The sequence below is a fragment of the Camelus dromedarius genome, chromosome 16 (assembly GCF_036321535.1).
Source record: "Camelus dromedarius isolate mCamDro1 chromosome 16, mCamDro1.pat, whole genome shotgun sequence".
NCBI lineage: Eukaryota > Metazoa > Chordata > Mammalia > Artiodactyla > Camelidae > Camelus > Camelus dromedarius.
This window is the reverse complement of record NC_087451.1, coordinates 29,813,692-29,830,387: the sequence shown is the minus strand read 5'-3', so window position 1 is coordinate 29,830,387 and position 16,696 is coordinate 29,813,692. Positions and strand designations below refer to the sequence as shown.

The following is a 16,696-nucleotide window of genomic DNA, read 5'->3' as shown; positions in this document are numbered from 1 at the left end:
GCACAAGGCAGCAGGAAGGCACAGATGGGTAGGGTGACCAGTGAAGGGGATGGGAGAGTGGGGCCGCCTGAGTCAGAGCCCAGCGGAAGCTGGCAAACACCAGCGTCCGACCCCTCTGGTTTGGGTCCGGGTATCGTCTCGCCTCACCTGTTCGTACTTGGCGTTCCTCGTTGTCTGGCCAAACCCCCACGGTGACCGGGGTAGGGGGAGCCCTGTGTTTGAGGGGTACGTTTGGGTGGGGAGCTCTGGGGCACCACTGAAGGGAAGGGGTAAGGAGCTGTGGGGCTCGGGTACAGAACCCACCAACTGGAAACCTCCGCCCAGGACCGCACTAGTTTCTGTCACAGACTCACTGGGGCTGCTCTTGCCGCAGGTGACGTCCCAGGCACGGGGACTCTGCAGGGACCTGCGCCGCTCCAGGCCTCACCCGACTTCCTGGATGCACTACGGCCAGATCCCAACCTCCCGCTCAGCACCGCCCAGCCGGGTGGGCCTAACAGCGCGCACCACCCCTGTACCGACACGGGTAACGCGGCCGCTCGGCCCAGGAGGGCCCGAGTCGCCCGTGCCGGCTGGGAGGGAAACTCACAGCTTAGTCAAACGTGTGATTTCTCCCCCACCTTTCTCTGCAGAAATCCAAACATTATTCAGTCAAAACAAATTCAAACAACAAACCTCAGTGGAATGATACTGTTTCCAAGTTTCTCCAATTTGGTGCTCATGGACAATCACCCACAAAGCTCAGGGAGCCACTTCAAAGATTCCTGTCTTCTTAAATTCAAATAACACATTAAGACACACAAGTAAACCTCTTCACTCCCCTTAACTCTTAACGGAGACCCGCTCTAAGCTTTCCTGCTGCAGAAGGCGCCCAGCTCACGGGTGGGTTACCAGAGACTCGGTCGACCTCTCCCGTGACCTTCGACGGCGGACTGTGGTTGAGGTGAAACTTTTAAAAGTCAAAGGGGGAAAAAAACACACAGGCAAGACTCACAAAAATTATTTTATTGCACCGAGATCTTGGCAACATCTGGGGCCCCTGGACCCCTGGAGCGGGGCTGCAGGTCGTGGGCTGCGGGCTCTCTGCACATATGGGGCAGAGGTGGGACCAGGACCCCAGCCTAGAGGCAGGGAGCAAGAGGACCCAGGACCACCAGAAGAAGTGACCCCTAACACAAACTTAAATTAAACCGATACTCTAAGTCAACCCGGTGACCGCTATTACAAAAGCTTCAGTTACTTATATATGTACACCTAGGGTTTGGACTAATTTTCTGGGCCTGTCCTCTTACTCCTGGTTTGGCTGATGCCCCTTCCCTGGAGGGAAGGACTCGACTCTGCCCGGCACTGAGGAACGCTGCAGGGCCAGGCCTGTGCTCATCACTGCCCAGGAGAAAGCAGGTACGTTTCCTTTGGGAAAAGGATCTACCATCACGGAGCAGTGAAAGGAAGAGGCTGATCTGGAGGAGCAGAGGGAGAGAAAGGAGATAAACTCTGGACTAGCAAACTACTGAATTTTTCTTTTTTCCACCGCCGAACATGACGAAAACGTGGCTGTGGATGTAAGTCGTAGAGGAATGAATGTCAATCTCACAAGAGGGGGAAAAACCCTGCCTGTAGAGGCACCTGCCTTCCCTCCCAAGGTGACAGAGGACAAAGCCACAGAGCACTGGGGCAGACCCCTCAGCTTTGAACAAGGTGCAGCTGATATGCAGGGCTGGGTCCACGCAAAGCCCTGCTCACCTGCCGGGACCAGGGCAGCCCCAGCTCAGGCCGCTGGTATTACTGCCCCTACCTTTTAAAAGAGAAATACAAAAACAGGAAGAAAAACGAACAGAACCCCCCACATGAAAAAAGTGATATATCTCCCCATATAAAAAAATAACTCTTTTTCCATACCACCAAGATCCCCCCAGGCCCCAGAACAAGTGGCAAAGCAAAGGGCAAGGCTCCGCGAGGAAGAAAGTCGGGGCCAGACAGGGGCATCGGGCCTCAGGCCAGGAGGACCACTTGCAGGACAGGGCGAGGTCGGACACGGTCCATCTCCAGACACCCGCGGAGGGATTTACTTCTACACTTTCTGCCACTGGGACTTCCCTCTTTTTACTGGAAAGCATCGCCCTCACTGAGGAGTTCCCGTATTTATTCAATGACAAATTTGCAGGCACAGCTTGAGCGAGATAGAAAAGTGACCGTGATCTCCTTGAGTTAGACAATCATCTAAATTCAAAAGCACTCATAAAATTGAGCAAACGAAGCCAGGATCTGCACATTAGGGGAAGGAGACATATTGCTAATGGAAGCCACAGGCCTGATCAAAAATAAAGGTTTTATCTCAAGTAGGAAAATAAAAGGAGGATTCTACTCCCAGACCACCACCTCGACAAGGACCCGCGGGTTACTGCAGCTGCAAGGGAGGGTCTGGCAAAGCCACTGCAGAGTCAAGAGCAGCCCGGAAAGCAGGTGCGTCAGCCCATCTCCGCCCCCGCCACCTGCCTCCCAGAGACGGTCGGGAGTTTCTTGCGAGGGAGAGGCAGCAGCGTGGGGCCGGCCGCGGGCTCTGGCTTCTGAGGGTGGGCAGTAAGGCATAGAGACAGGGGAAGCGGGGAGGCCAGGACGGACTGCAGCACCAGCCGCCGGGGAGGGTGATGGACGGCCCTCTGAGAAGAGGAAGCAACCGCTCGCTGTCCTCTGTGGACTGGAGGGCGTCCTGGGAAGGCATGGCCACTGTCCTCCCGGCTCTCTGCCACCATGGCCCCAGGCCAGATGCCGCTGGCCAGGATCCGGGGACGCTCAGCCCTGTCCCGGGTTCCTGGTCGCCATGCTGCTGCCGCCTGCTCCACACGTCGCTGTGGGGTCTGTCACAGTGTGTGTTGTCACCAGAGGTCCTGGTCTGAACAAGCCCAGGGCTGCCGCAGGCCATCCTCCTACGGTAGGGGCCAGCAAGTCCCTGGCAAGTGGCTGTACGGTTCAGACAGACAGACTCCAGGAAGGGACGCCTTGTCTCCAGAGGCTGTGGGGTCAAGAGCGTCATTCTCGGTGGGGAGGAATGAGCCCCTGGGAGTCTCACCACCCACCCCAGAGGGCGCATCCGACACGGGCAACGACGTGCAACACAGATGGAGCCTGGAAACACGGCCTGGTCCTCTGTGAGTGACCGGTGTGTGCACCCCCCATCACTCACACACACACACACACACACACACACACACACCCGCCCCAAACTGACCTATCGACAGCAGCAAAGTCAGCGGCGATAGCTGAGGCTGGTGGCCTTAGCCGGATGAGTCACAGACCAGAAGTTCCGTCTACTCTGAAGTTTCTGGAAGGCGTTGAAGCTTCTTTTCTTCTCTCTCTTGAATTTTTTCACTTTCTTTTCCTGCATCAAGAACCGCAGGTGTCACGATTCCCCGAAAGCCCCTCGTTTCTGGCGGCTCCTTTTCAGGTGCTTCCTGCGCAGCAGCAGGCGCCCCAGGGTGCGCCCTCGGCTGGAGATCCACTCTCCCTATGACCACGGGGTGTCCCTGTGCCCCACTTCACTGACGGAGGAGCAGGAGCAACCGGAGGACACGTGCCCAGCCGTGGGCCATGACCTGTGGCACCTGAACCCGAGCAGTCAGCTCCAGTCTCGCCCTTGGCCACCCTGGGACACAGCTGCCACTTCAAACTGTCCCCAAAATCCCCCTCCACCGGCACTGCCCCGCCCGTCCCCACCACACGCCACACCTTCCCTCGATCGAACTCTTCGTCCCAGTTGTCAATGACCGTGGCCGTGCGGGCCAGCCGGCTGTCCTGCATGGCGTCCTGACTGACCGCCGACACCTCGCCGTCCCACGTCAGAACTGCAAAACAGACGCACACGTCGGCACCTTGGTGGGCTCCCAGCTGCCCGGGGGACTTACTTCACGGACGAAGTTTACAAACCAGGCTGCTCTCCTCCTAGGTACTCAAAACTTCCGAGTTCCACCCTCTGGTGAAAGGACACTCGGGGACGGAAAAGGGGAGGGACAGAGTGGTCTCCCGTGTGCAGGGCGGTCAGTGATTCTGTCTCTTAAAGAGCAAACACTAACTCTCCGAACCGCCAACCTACAAAATTTAGTTCTTTTTAAACCCATGCCCTCATCTGAGAAACAAGATCTCGTGTTCCTTCTCCAAGTCTGAATTAGAAAAACAATGTTCCAAATGAGAACTTACGGCAGAAGTGCTGGACGAGCTTTCCTGTCCACTCCCTCCCCCGACCCAGATTAACGCTGTCCCTGGGGGGGCCTGCCCAGAGGCGGCCACCCTGCTCACCCCCCTGCTCCCGGACCCCAGGGATAAGCTGCTCTGGGTGCCTCCACAGACAGCACTTGCCTGCAGGGCTCTTGACCTTCATGCAATGGCTGTGGGGGTTGGGGGGGGCATCAGATGTTCATGGTCCATTTCCTGTCCATCTTCAGAGCCAAGTGACCACTGGGCACCAGGCTCAGCAGGACCCGTCTCGGCCCTCCCCACCCCTAGCGAGCCAATCGCAGGAAGACAGAAGTCCAGTCGCAAAACCAGTACCTCTTCTGCCGTAGGCCTTATCAGATGAGTACTTGAGCAGTTCCTGGACCACGTCGGATATTCTCTCTCTGTCCCAGGATACAGGAGGAGCCCGTCCCAGCCCTGCAATCCGAGGAACACTTACACACATTAAAATAAATCACCGAGGAAACCATTGTACACCTTTCGTTTACAACAGAATCAAAGAACCCACTGAGGACAAATCCTTGAAAGAACACGTAAAAAGCAAGTTCTCCCTTCCAGCCCGTGACAAGGGAGTTAGTTATTCTTTCTCAATAGAAGACACTACTGGACAAATCAACTGTGGAAAAGATGAAAACCCAAACACCGGAAACAAAACAAAACCCTACAGGCAGCAGCGAGTCCTCGGTCTGACGGGGGAAGGAGAAAAGGGGGTCCGAACGGAAGCTCCCTCAGCCGCGGGGACCTGGAGCGACGACAGAATGCTGCCCCGTCCCCACAGCTCTGCAGGGCAGCTCCTGTCCCCCACACCCACCCCCCCGAGCCCGGTGGCCCAGCCGCATCTCCCGCTCGGCCAGGGTGCTGGCCGAGCAACTGGCCGCGAGGTCGGGTGGCGCCCCACCCCGTGCGGCCTTTCCCCGCTGGCTGTGCTTACCCCTCACTGCCTGGCAGCTGGCGCTTCGCGATGCAACTATTAAAATTCCATGTGTGTCCATAAATTCCTTTCTCTGGAGACTGACAGACATAAACCAACCCCCAGGGGCCTGCAGGACCCCAAAGCACTAACAGAACTGGACCCGCAGATGGCAGAGCAGACCCCCCGGGGCCTGCTGCCTGGGGGCCCTTCCCGAGAAGCTGGCTGTTTCTACCCTTCGTTCAACAGACACGTTCTCTCAGGACAGCCCAGCGAGCTCAGCCGGCCGCTCAGCCTGAGCCCAGCCGCAGCCCAAGGAAACTGAATGGCAAGGGCCACGCGATCTCAGAGAGGCCACTGCAGAGTGGGGCCGAGGGGCTCAGCTTCTGACCCCAATGCTCCATGTTCAAGCAGCGCACAAAAACTCCAGGCTGGGCGGCCCAGGAGTCAGCCCAGTGTGAAGGTTTAGACGGGAACAGCCTCAAATCTGTGTTAACAGAATGTGTCAAGCTTATGGTTACCCATCTTTCCTACGGACGGGCAGCTACGGCTGACGCTTTGCCGGGTGAGGACACTGTGGCCTGACGGCTCACACAAAGGGGCAGACGTGGGGCAGGGGTGAGAGGCCTTTGAACTGGCCCTTCCCGCTACACACCCGCCTTGAGATGCAGGCAGAGGCCTGGCCCGCCCCCTGCTCCCCTGCCCAGGACACACCTGTGGGGTCCCCAGGAGTAGGGCAGGCAGAGCCCCTCCGACCCTCAGGTTCGTTCTCATCTACTTCCTGCCACAACTCCTGCTTCCGCTTTTTCTTTTTCTTTTTCCTGGGTGATGCCACAGGGGTCTCTGGCTGGACGGTGTCTGACGGAGAGCCGCTCCTGAGAAGTCAGAGTCAACAGTCAGCCCCAAGCAAACTGAGGCCCAAACACCCCATGAACTTCAGCTGGAGTGTGCCTCAGCCCTGCAGGACAGCCCCCCGGAGACACTACCAGAGCCCGAAGTGGACAGAGCGTGCCAGCTGTCCACCTGCACGGCCCAGAGGAGCACACAAGTGCATCTTGTAATCCTCCTAACTGGATGATCTGACCACGGCCCTGCCTGGCCAGGTCACATGACCTCCTGGAACAGAAGATGCTGGCCGGATCTGGAACGCTGCCTCCACTCGCCATCCCACTGGGACACTTGAGGACATGGTCACGTCCCAGAGGTCCAGGCAGCACCTCTACTTCCAGACAGCCACCCGCCTGGGAGTGGACCGTGTGTCTGTCAGAGCAGGTGCAGGGCTGCCTGCCTCCTTGCTCTTACCCATGCCAAGGTGGGTCCTGGGGGAGGCACTCTTCTCCACCAAGGCTCTCCGCTCCCCTCCTCCTCTTCTTTCTGTTGCTCACAGGGTGGCCATCGGTCACGCATCCCTCCAGCCACCCGTTCCCCAGGTGCTGGCTGTTCTCTTGCTGCTGTCCACTCTCTTCCTCCAGTCTGTCCACGGGCAGCCCTACCCGGCTCTCCATCCTGCACTCAGGACCCCAGGGCTGCCTCTGCACCTGCCCCTCCTGCCGGGGGGAGGCATCTGTGTCCCCTGTCTGCCTCCTCTTCCTCCTCCTCCTCTTCCCGGGAGGGGCTGCAGTGGCTGTGCCGACCTCCGAGCCCCGGGTCTCCCCCACAGGGCTCTTCCTCTTCTTACGGAGGATCTGGGGCGGCTCGCTGGCCTCTAGCAGCTGGTGTGGAGGGGCTCTGATGCCCCCGTTGACCTGAGGCAGGGGAGCAGAGGCGGACGAGCAGCTCTGAGGGTCTGATGTCCCAAAAGGCTGGGAGCTACCGGACAGTGACGAGGTGCGGGGGCCAGGATGGGGCTTCAGATGGCTGGATGGTCTGGGAGCAGGTGAAACAGCCCTGCAGGGACAGCCAGGCAGTGAGGATGGGCTGAGCTCTTTCCATCTCCCCTCCCTCAGCCCTCTCCCTTTTAGGTAAGGACTTTAAGTGGTTTTCCCCCATGAACATCAGATACACACGCATAACGTGGAAATCAGAAAACACAGGCTGACAATAAAGTTCAAACCTTCTTAAGATCAAAGTTACTAAACGTCATCATATATCTATCAGTTTCTCATCACCAGGCAGTTTAAACTATTTTTGCAAACTCTTAAAGTTTTAAGTTTCCAACACAAAGAGGAAAGCTGCGCTAAACGATAAATTTCCAGCCTCCACAAGTCTCCAGGTGCTCCGGCACAGGAAGGCAGCCTTAGGAGAAAGGCGGGTACAAGCCCACACCCCTTCCACTGGTCCCCTCCTATGACTTTCCTCTGAAAGCTGAGGGTCAGGAAAATCAGGGAAACACAGCCAGATCACACAGCAGGACGAGTGGGGGCAGGGTCTGGGGCCGAATCAGACTAGACTCTTGGATCTGCCTCTTGCCAGCTACGTGACCTCGGAAAAGTCAACTTCCCACTCTGAGCCACAATTTCCTCATCTGTGAGTGAGTGTCAATAATGCCTCTCCCAAGGGTAACTGAATTAAACAGGACTGTTTCGTCATCATCTAAATCAGAACAAACTCTGACGGCCACGTACGAGCTGCACTACTATGTCACGTGACTCTGCGCTTTCTGGAATTTAAAAAGAAAAAGGTTATGTGCCAAAGAAACAGAAAAAATACCCAATCAATCCCTTAAATGTTCAAGGACCTACTACGTGCAAAAACACTGTGCCAGGAGAGAGCGAGGGAGAGGCTGTGGGGTGCTGGGTTAGGGGAAGGGCGGGGTCCTCTTGAGTGCGCGATGGGGGGGGGGATGCCCCAGACGTGCAACCAGAACGAGTTGAGGGGTGGGGAGCGCATGGTGGCACCACAGCAAACACTAGACCTACCCGAACCTCTCACGGCCTCACCCATCTCTCTCCCTTCTCTCTTTCCTTCCCCTCCTCCTTCCTTCTTTCCTCCCTCCCTTCTCCCTGCCCCCCAGCTGCCAAACACCTTGACAGCCCCTCAGCATCATTTATCAGAAATTCTCAGCTTTTTGCCGCTGTGCACACTAGGAGGGTGAGCACCCTCGTGCAGCACTTGTGGGGAGGCAACAGCCCACACCTCCGGGAGGGGCCTCTACCCAGGAGCCCGAAAAGCTCCCACAGAACCAGGCCTTCTGCTCCAGAAGCCAGGGCGAAGGGCCCAGAGCCCACTAGGGGAGGCTCCGCAGGGCTAGGGCGACAGGCCCCACCCACCCTGAGATAAGCCTGGGGAGTGGCTGGGAGACACTAGGACCGTGCGGGACCCTGGGCTCACGCGGGGTCTATTCGGAACGCCCTCCTTTCTCTTCTCCTTCGGGGTCCTGTCATGGGGCCGGGGGGCCACAGGCAGCTCAGTTCACAGCACACCCAGTGCCATGTGCATGTGGCAGACAGACAGGAGACGAGGACAAAATGAACACACCAGGACTGCGGGGACCCTGCTGCCTCTGACCCAATGTCACCAGGAGGACCTGGAGAGACCAGGGAGACCCTGTGCCCGCGCAGCTGCACACGCAGCACCGGGAGGGGCGGCCAGCCGCGCTCACCTGGTTGCACTGACAGGCCAGGTGGAGGCGACGACGGGGTGAGTGGGTTTCCTGGGGTAGGTGAGGTCGGAGGATGGAGAGAGGGGAGGTGGACGGAGGTCATTGCCGGTTGCCCTCCGCAGGGTGCTGGCCTGTAGTTATTGACATAAATAAAAACTTGGTGGTCTAAAAAAGGTTGCCGTGAGTGAAGAGGGAAAACAAAGAGAAGAGAAAAAGAAAAGAAAAAAACAAAGGAGCCCAGAAAGAAGGACGAGAGGACAGAGGGAGAAAAAACAAACAGAAAGGGAGAGTGAGGGGGGGAGAGTGGCGGGAGAAGAATCAGAAGTGTCTCTGGTTAGAACCGAAAAGGAAGAAGGAAGGAAGTTCAACAAAAATCTCAGCACGACATTCCATCCCGGAGCTTCGAGCTGCACATGGAGGCGCCAGCCAGCCCGTGTCCTCTGTGTCCCCGCCTGCCCGACTGATCCCAAGTCTCCCTGAGGCCATCCGTCCAGAGACCCAGACGGGGGACCGCGGGGCACCCCAGCCCCATTAGCTGCCGGCATCATGCAGGCCAGCCCCTGCCCTCACCTGCAAACACCCAGGAATGAACGACAACTTGGCCCCCGGGTGGCCAAATGCCCCCCACTGTCGCCCACCCCCTCAACCGAAGCCAAACGCACTCTCTGACACCCTCCCCAACACACTGTCAGGCCCGAAGTGTCCACACACCCACCTTCTTGGCAGAAAGGGCTGGTTTTTTGGCTGGTGGAGGAGACGTGGCGGTGGTGGGCTCGGGGGCGCAGCTGCTAGGGACAGGGACCCTGGGCTTCATCCCCTTGGTGTCCTCCTGGGGCGGCGGCGTCTTGGACGGGCCGGCAGCGGCAGAGTCGGTTCCCTGAGCATCACGGAGTGGGGCGGCTCGGCTCCCGGGGGGCCGGGGGGCGCGGGCCTGGCCGCTGCCGGCCGAGGACTCGGGGCTGGAAGCGCTGGAAGCCCAGCCGTCAGCGGTGGAGCCCTGGCCGCCTGCCGGGGGCCCATCCGCGGGGCCTGCGGCCGGGGGCCGGGCTGAGGTAGAGACGGGGGCGGCCCTGCCGTCCCAGGGGCCCTGCCCGCGGCTCGCACACCGGCTGCCGCTCGGGTCGCCGGTCCTGTGGAGCCCCTGAGCCGTCTTGGGGGATGGGGAGAAGGGCTGCAGGGTGGCGGACTTCTTGACCTTCTTCCCAGGCTCCTCCAGGAGGGTGGGCGCGTGCGTGGGTGTTTTGGAGAGTTTGGAGGAAGGGGACCCCGAGAGCAGCTTGGGAGGAGCATGTCCATTCTGAGACTTCAGCCCCAACAAGGAGCCGTTCCTGGCAATGGGCACCCCAACTTCTTCGGGGATCTGCAGCTTTTTCATCGTCACAGGGTCTGGTCTCTAAGGGAGTGAAGCAGAGGACGCGGTCAGAACCAGAGGGAGCAGGGCCGGGGCTTCTGCAGGGTGGTGGCAGGCAGGGGCTCCAACGAGCAGCCCCAGACAGACCATTTCCACGGACACGTGATAAAGACACCGTTACTTCTTTTCAGTATCTCTTGAGTTGTGCATATAGGGGTGGCTATCTTTACAATCAGCTTTGCTATGAAAGCAGTACCTTTACGTCAAGACTTGAGAAATACAAAAAAAGCATAAAGGAGAAGAATCCATGAAGTTCCACCACCTAAACACAAGCAGCGATGAACACGCTGGTGCTTCCCCCTGCGGGCCTCCCTGCGGCCTGGCCACCCGGCGGCGTCCGTCCTGGCCTCACCACCGTGCCGACACACATTCACACCCTCAGCCAGGTCTCTGATGTCTAACTAGCAACCATCTCGCTGAGCGAAGCGTTTACAGACTGGCTCCAGGTGTCCCTGAAATGAACACCATGGTGCTAAGCGCCCCGCCCTTCCCTGCAAAGCTCGTTACAAAGGGGTCTGAACCACCCACTCCACCCAGAAGCTTCTTCAGGCCTGCACGGGTGCTGTTCGCCGTCATGGCCCCCCCACCCGGCTCAAGGTCCAGTGGAGTCAGTGCTTAGAAACTACTGGTTGAACGAACAATCAAAAGATTGAATCTCTTTCTGCACTTCGTATGCCATGCTAATTTTTTAGAAACAGAACTACCAGGCTACTGACACTTTCCTACATGAGGATGCACACCGCCAGACTGCATCCACTGCACTCCCACCAGCAGCAGGTGTTTTCCCAAATATGTGCTGACTGCACACTACTTCAAATCGTTTAAACATCCACATCCTTTGCATGTGCAACAGAGTGATTTTAAGTCATTTAGGTAAGTATTTCTTTATTAACATTCTCTCTAAAGAGAACACGTCTTCCTACGGCACTGCAGTACACGGAATTTACAGTGGTATTTAAAGTAAAATGACTCCTGTGCAGCTGCAGTGTGTTTGGGAAGTTATCTTTGTAAAGGAAACACACAGGGTCAGGGAAGCGGCCTTGTGGTGGCCCGACCCAGGGTCTTCCCTGTGCCCCTGCACACACTCAGGCGCCCCCATGCCCTGCCTGGTCCTCGGGCCTTCCTGGTCTGGCCACAGTGACAATCACCACTGCTACGTCAACTCCGACACTGCTATCTCGGCTTCTATTTCCTTGAATGTTGGAAGGGAAACACATCTGCATAAAGGACTAAAACTCCTGCGGACTGGGAAGGGCTCTGGCAGCCTGCCTTCGGATTTGACCTTCAGACTGTAGGAAAAGGGTCACAGATGCAGTAGACAAAGAGGGTCGACCTATTTTTGAATTCTGAGTTACGTTGTAATAAATAAATTGCTATTACTTTGTCAATAAAAGTGAGTTCTTAACTTTTCCTACTAGAAAATTTTCAATACGCTAAAAGTCACTTCAAGAGTACTTCCTAACTGTCAGCGCTCTACTGCACTAGCGCTCTCGTCCTCCACCCTCCGCACACACGTGTGCACATGCACGGACACACACGTACATTTCTCTACCCATTTAAGTAAATTTCAGACGTGACATCCTTTTACCTTTAAATTCATCCGCACGTATTCCTAAAAACAAAGGATGTCTGTCGGGAGGGTGTAGCTCAGGGGTAGAGTGTGTGCTTAGCACACATGAGGTCCTGGGTTCAATCCCCAGGGCCTCCATTAAAAACAAACAAACAAGCAAACAAAACCTAATTACCCTCCCACAAATTAAACAAAAACAAAGGACTTCTCTTACCATAACTACAGCACAATTACTGAAATCAGGGAACTGATTCAAACGACTCACACTTCTGGTGTTAAAATGTGAGGATGAAATATTTTTTCCTGGACGCTTAAGGTCCAAGGTTTGCTCTGGGAACCGGCCGCCGCCCTCCTGCGTGGCAGCCGCCCTAAGGCAGGGACACATGGGGGCTCCGTCTGGGTTTGCTGAGTCAGGTTTTCACATCATTGCCTCCCCCCCATCAATGTTGGCTCATGACCAACTTCAGAGAGAACGTGGAAGGAGGAAACAACTGTCTGCACTGTCTATTGGGCTGAGTCCCCAGTGAGAAGAAGTCTGGGGGCCCCGTGACCCCCAGAGCAGCAGGGGTGTGAAGGCCCACAACCTATCTGTGGATCCTCTGAAACAAGCACCTTTCCGGCCAGTGGGGAGGACGCGGCCCCGTTGGCGATGCTCTTCCTGATGTGGTCCGGAACCACACCGGGGCGGCCGGGGACGGAGCAGGCTGTCCTGGAGATGGAGCCCTCAGGCCTCTTCTTGGAGCCTGGGAGCCTGTTGAAGGAACAGAACCGTCAGGGGCTGTCCTACTAAAGCTGCAGAGGCCTGAGTGCAACTGAGTGTGAGAAGGCATCAGAACAGTGACGTCAAGGTTACAGTTCCAGTGGTGGGAAAAAAACAAAGGGCAGACAAAGGCGGGACAGCCAGAGAGACCCCTGACAGTCCCGGCGTGCTGCTCTGAAACCTCACTCCGCCCTTAAACCACGGGAACTTGCTACGCAGCCTCGCATTCTGCCCACGAAAGCAGAGAGCAGGTCACGACAGCGCTCCTCCAAGCTCAGTCTCCCCATTGATCAGAGAGCCAGAGGGACCCCACGAATGCTTCATCCCAACTCAGCAGAACGTGTACGAAGCAGCCAAAGACCTCTGTCTCCGCGTTCTCGTCCTTCAGGCCGGTGACCAGCCTCCTAAAACCCCCTCAAGGACTCCTCCCCGACAACCTACTTCACTCCCAGAGGAAGCCAAGCTGGCCACCAATATCCAGAAGGAACGCATCTAATTTGGTGCAATGATATAAAATAACAGCCAATTGCCCCATTTATGGTCAAAGTCACCTCCAGGAGGGGCAGATGGACTCGTGCTCCGACCTTCCCCGAGGCTCTGGCTTTGACTCAGTGCCAGGCAGACGGCGTCTGAGAGTGCCCTTCCCAGGGTTGCTCTCTCTACACGGGACTGGCCGTGAACCACTCAGTGCCCCTCCTGTGGATCCCCAGTTACTTTCTCCCAGAAAAGGGCTGGGGGGGAGGGTGCCCGTCGGGGAGGCTGGGGTTCAGTTACCGCAGATAGAAGAGCACGTAGGCCTGCTGGTTCAGAACCACCTTGATGTTGCTGGAGTGGACCAAGGAGTCGTTCATCTGGTACCACTGTCCGCTGCTTGCCTGAAGCAGCACAGGGCGTGGCAGGAAACAGAACAGAACAATCAACAACTCCATAATCCTTATTTTCAAATCCTTTTCCCTTGTGGCAACATACAGCCGAGTGCTGATTAACTAGTAACAATTTCATATTAAAATGTCTAGTGTTAGTCTAACTCTAAATGTGGCCCCAAGCGTGCTGGAGCCCCCTTCCCCTACAAAGATGCGAGCTTTCCCTTCCGAAGGCTATTTTGGCAGGTCTGATCCGCACGGCCTTCCCAAGACTTCTCCAGGGTTCTAAGGGCCGGGCACTGCGAGCAGCCTCCCTCGAGCATCTCGTCCCAAGCCCAAGGGCACACAGCCCCGGACAGACAGGTTCTAAAGGCGTCTCTGCGCTCCACGGAGAAGCAACTGTGGGACCCGAGCACAGCCACACATCACGCTGCTTTCCAAGGAATGAACACTCTGCCCAGGCCGCGCGCGCACCGGCACCAACGGGCACCGCAGACTTGCTCCAGGAGGAGCAGGCGCGCCACCAGAGCCCCCGCAGCCGGAGTGGGCGCGCAGCCGCTGACCTTCACGTAGCAGTAGTAGTGCCCGGCGTGGCAGCTGTAGCCCGAGTGGACCAGGACAGCGTACAGCCCGTACGTGACAGGCTCGCCATTACTCTGGGACATGTACGGACGGATGTTCAGGAATTCCGGGTAGCCGACATCCTGTGGGAAAGGCCGAGGGACAGGCAGTTACAGCTCATCACTGAGAGGAAGGGGCAAGCTGCCCGCTCCACCCACGGCGACACCAAGCGCACGGCGACACCAAGCGCAGGGTTCAGCGGTCTTCCACGATCTGGGGCAAGCTGGCACGCAGCGGGAGCCTCCTTCAGCCAACGATTAAAAAAGCAGCGGTGTGCTCACTACAAGGCACTGACCACAGGTCCCTGTGCCGCGCTGTAGGACCCTGTTGGTCCGCTTTACATATAGCAGCGTGTATCTGCAAACACCGAATCCCAATTTATCCACCCCTCCCATCCCTTAACCGTAAGTTTGTTTTCTATGCCTGTAAGTCTGTTTCAATGAATTGTAATAGCCTTCAATGAAAAAGAACGTGAAAGGGAACACATGCACACACGTGTAGCTGCATCACTGCGGTGCACACCAGGACGCAGTGCAACACTGTAACTGGACTATACTTCAATTAAAAAAAAAAAAAAAGGCAGGAGACAGGTGCGCCTGTACATGGGAGTTTCCACAAGAAATTCTTCTTTTATTGTCCTGTCAAGTGATTCATCCATCGTCCACTCCCGTCCTGTCTGCCAGGCATCCAAACTGGTGCCCCTGGTCCCTGGGTCCCTGGCATAGCAGTGGGAGTACTGCTGGTGCCCGGCCTGCCACTCCACAGGGAAGCGCGGTGACAGACATGACACGCCTGCACTGATGCCTGGGCACACACAGCCTTAAAAACTGAGTAGAATCAACACAGAGTGAACGGCGTGGCTCTGAGGAGTAGCCCTCGGGAGGTTCTGACCGGTGTGCGCTGATGGTAACCCACATGTCCATCAAGACACGGACCCCCTGCTGTCCCGGGCGGCGCCTCCATCCCGAGTGCCCAGGGACCACTTCTACTTGCCCTTGGGCTCCGTCCAGTTGGTACCCGTTTGCAGGTGGCCTTTTCAGGTCAACACAATGTTGTGATGGAGCAACCGGGGCACACGGCCACGAGGAAAGGGAGGAGGACATGACTCCCCAAACAACTAAGCACAGGAAAGTCTTCCTAATAAATTCCCCCTGAAGATTCAAAATGGAACACAGCTTCATAAAGGCTCTGAGAAGGCCTGCAATTAAAAAGAACTCTCTAACTTCAGCCTGGCATTCCCAAACCTGGTTGAACGCAGAACACCTCCTCCCAGGTACCACGTGAACGCCCTGCAGAACACCAGTCTGGGCAACACTGAACTAAATAAGCAAGCCCCCCACCACTGCCAGTGAGGAAACTGAGGCTCAGACAAGTGCCCTGGCCCAAACCACACAGCTAGGCTCCTCCCATGGAGAGCAGATCTCTAGACTCTTGCGACCCAAGGTGTCTTCTCTTAAAATGCTGTCATGCAAACAGCAAATGTTTATTCTATAAAAAGCCACAACGTGCTTTGGAGACAGAACAGGACGTGGGAGATGAGAGCTGTGTAGTGCACCACTCACCCTACTTATTCTCAAGGAAACCTAGACCTTCCGCATCAGGAACAACCCAAGTGCAGACAGGTTGGGGGAAAAAAAAAACAAACACCTAGTAAGACAGTGGTTCTTGAGCTTGACTGCATAGCAATCAGGTGAGGATTCTGCAAAAATGCAGACTCCTGGGCCCTGTCTTGTAGGGACTTGATCCATGGGCTCTGGGAAGCCCCGGAATCTGTATTTTTTAAAAGCGGCTGACCAGGCAGCCTGGCCCTTGGGACGCACCCACCTTGGTGATCTTCCCTCCACTGAAGTTGGCGAAGCGCTTGAGGGAGAGCGTGAGGACGTTGGACGCCCTGTGGATGGTGAAACGCTTGCTGGCTGGAACCTTCTTCTTGCATCTGCGAGGAAGATGAGCAGGAAAGTGATCAGCTCACGCCCCAAGGAGCACTGGCCTTGCTCCAGGTTAACATCAGAACATCGGTAATGACCACTCTCTAACACGGGGTCTGCTTCAAGGGGACACGTGCAAGCTGCTGCCCCAAACACCAAATCGACACCCCTTCGGGAGAGGAGAGCTGCGGCCGGGCACCAGGGACCAGAGAAAAGGTGCGTATTCTAGAGCAAAGACGAGAAGGATTTCCCAACAAGGAAACACAGTAAGACGTCAGTAACTCTGAGATAATACGGGGAGGACAAATTCAAGCAGACGTGGCCCGGTGATAAACAGGCAGGAAACCAGCGAAAGCAAAGCCAGAGGCGTGGAATGAGGGGAGGAGACACAGGCAGGGGCGCAGCGCCTGCGGCTGCGGGAGGTGAACGGAGGGGAAAAAGCCGTGTTCAGGCCCAGAATCATCAACCTAAACCTGAAAAGCACGGGGAGAAAAATTTTCTCTGGTGATCACAGCATTTAAGTGGCCTGACATAAAGGGACACACCCCACGCGGAGACTGCGCAATCCTCAAAACAACCAGGTCAGGGTCACGTCTGCTGAGATGGAGAAATGCCCAGGACAAGGAGTGAGGAACGGAACGTGGCTTGTCCCGGACGCTGGACGGCCATGTCCAGTCACCTCATGTCTGTGCCTCAGTTTTCCCCTCCTGGGAAATGGGGCAATAACAGTCCCCAGCTCACAAGTGCGTGCACGGGAGGCACTCAGAACAGGGACCTGCTCGTAGTAAGTGCCATGTGATGACACCAATGGAGACCACGGCTACTGCTTCACACACACAGTTTAGAAGTTTTTAGTTTTAAG

General features: G+C 56.6%; 1 protein-coding gene across 5 annotated transcripts in view; it reads right to left on the bottom strand.

Annotated features, from left to right (window-relative positions):
* Positions 1 to 990: 990 nt before the first annotated feature.
* USP36 (ubiquitin specific peptidase 36) overlaps positions 991 to 16,696 on the bottom strand; it is a 33,413-nt gene continuing 17,707 nt past the window's right edge. For all 5 annotated transcript variants that reach the window (XM_064495443.1, XM_031469224.2, XM_064495442.1 and 2 more), the window contains 12 exons: positions 15,731 to 15,842; positions 13,849 to 13,989; positions 13,197 to 13,297; positions 12,275 to 12,413; positions 9,397 to 10,074; positions 8,682 to 8,812; positions 6,443 to 7,027; positions 5,855 to 6,015; positions 4,546 to 4,647; positions 3,727 to 3,842; positions 3,230 to 3,379; positions 991 to 3,013 (listed from right to left, as the gene is read on the bottom strand). In XM_064495443.1, coding sequence (XP_064351513.1) covers positions 3,248 to 3,379; positions 3,727 to 3,842; positions 4,546 to 4,647; positions 5,855 to 6,015; positions 6,443 to 7,027; positions 8,682 to 8,812; positions 9,397 to 10,074; positions 12,275 to 12,413; positions 13,197 to 13,297; positions 13,849 to 13,989; positions 15,731 to 15,842 — 2,398 coding nt within the window. In that variant the 3' untranslated portion in view covers positions 991 to 3,013; positions 3,230 to 3,247. The remainder of the gene's footprint in view (positions 3,014 to 3,229; positions 3,380 to 3,726; positions 3,843 to 4,545; positions 4,648 to 5,854; positions 6,016 to 6,442; positions 7,028 to 8,681; positions 8,813 to 9,396; positions 10,075 to 12,274; positions 12,414 to 13,196; positions 13,298 to 13,848; positions 13,990 to 15,730; positions 15,843 to 16,696) is intronic.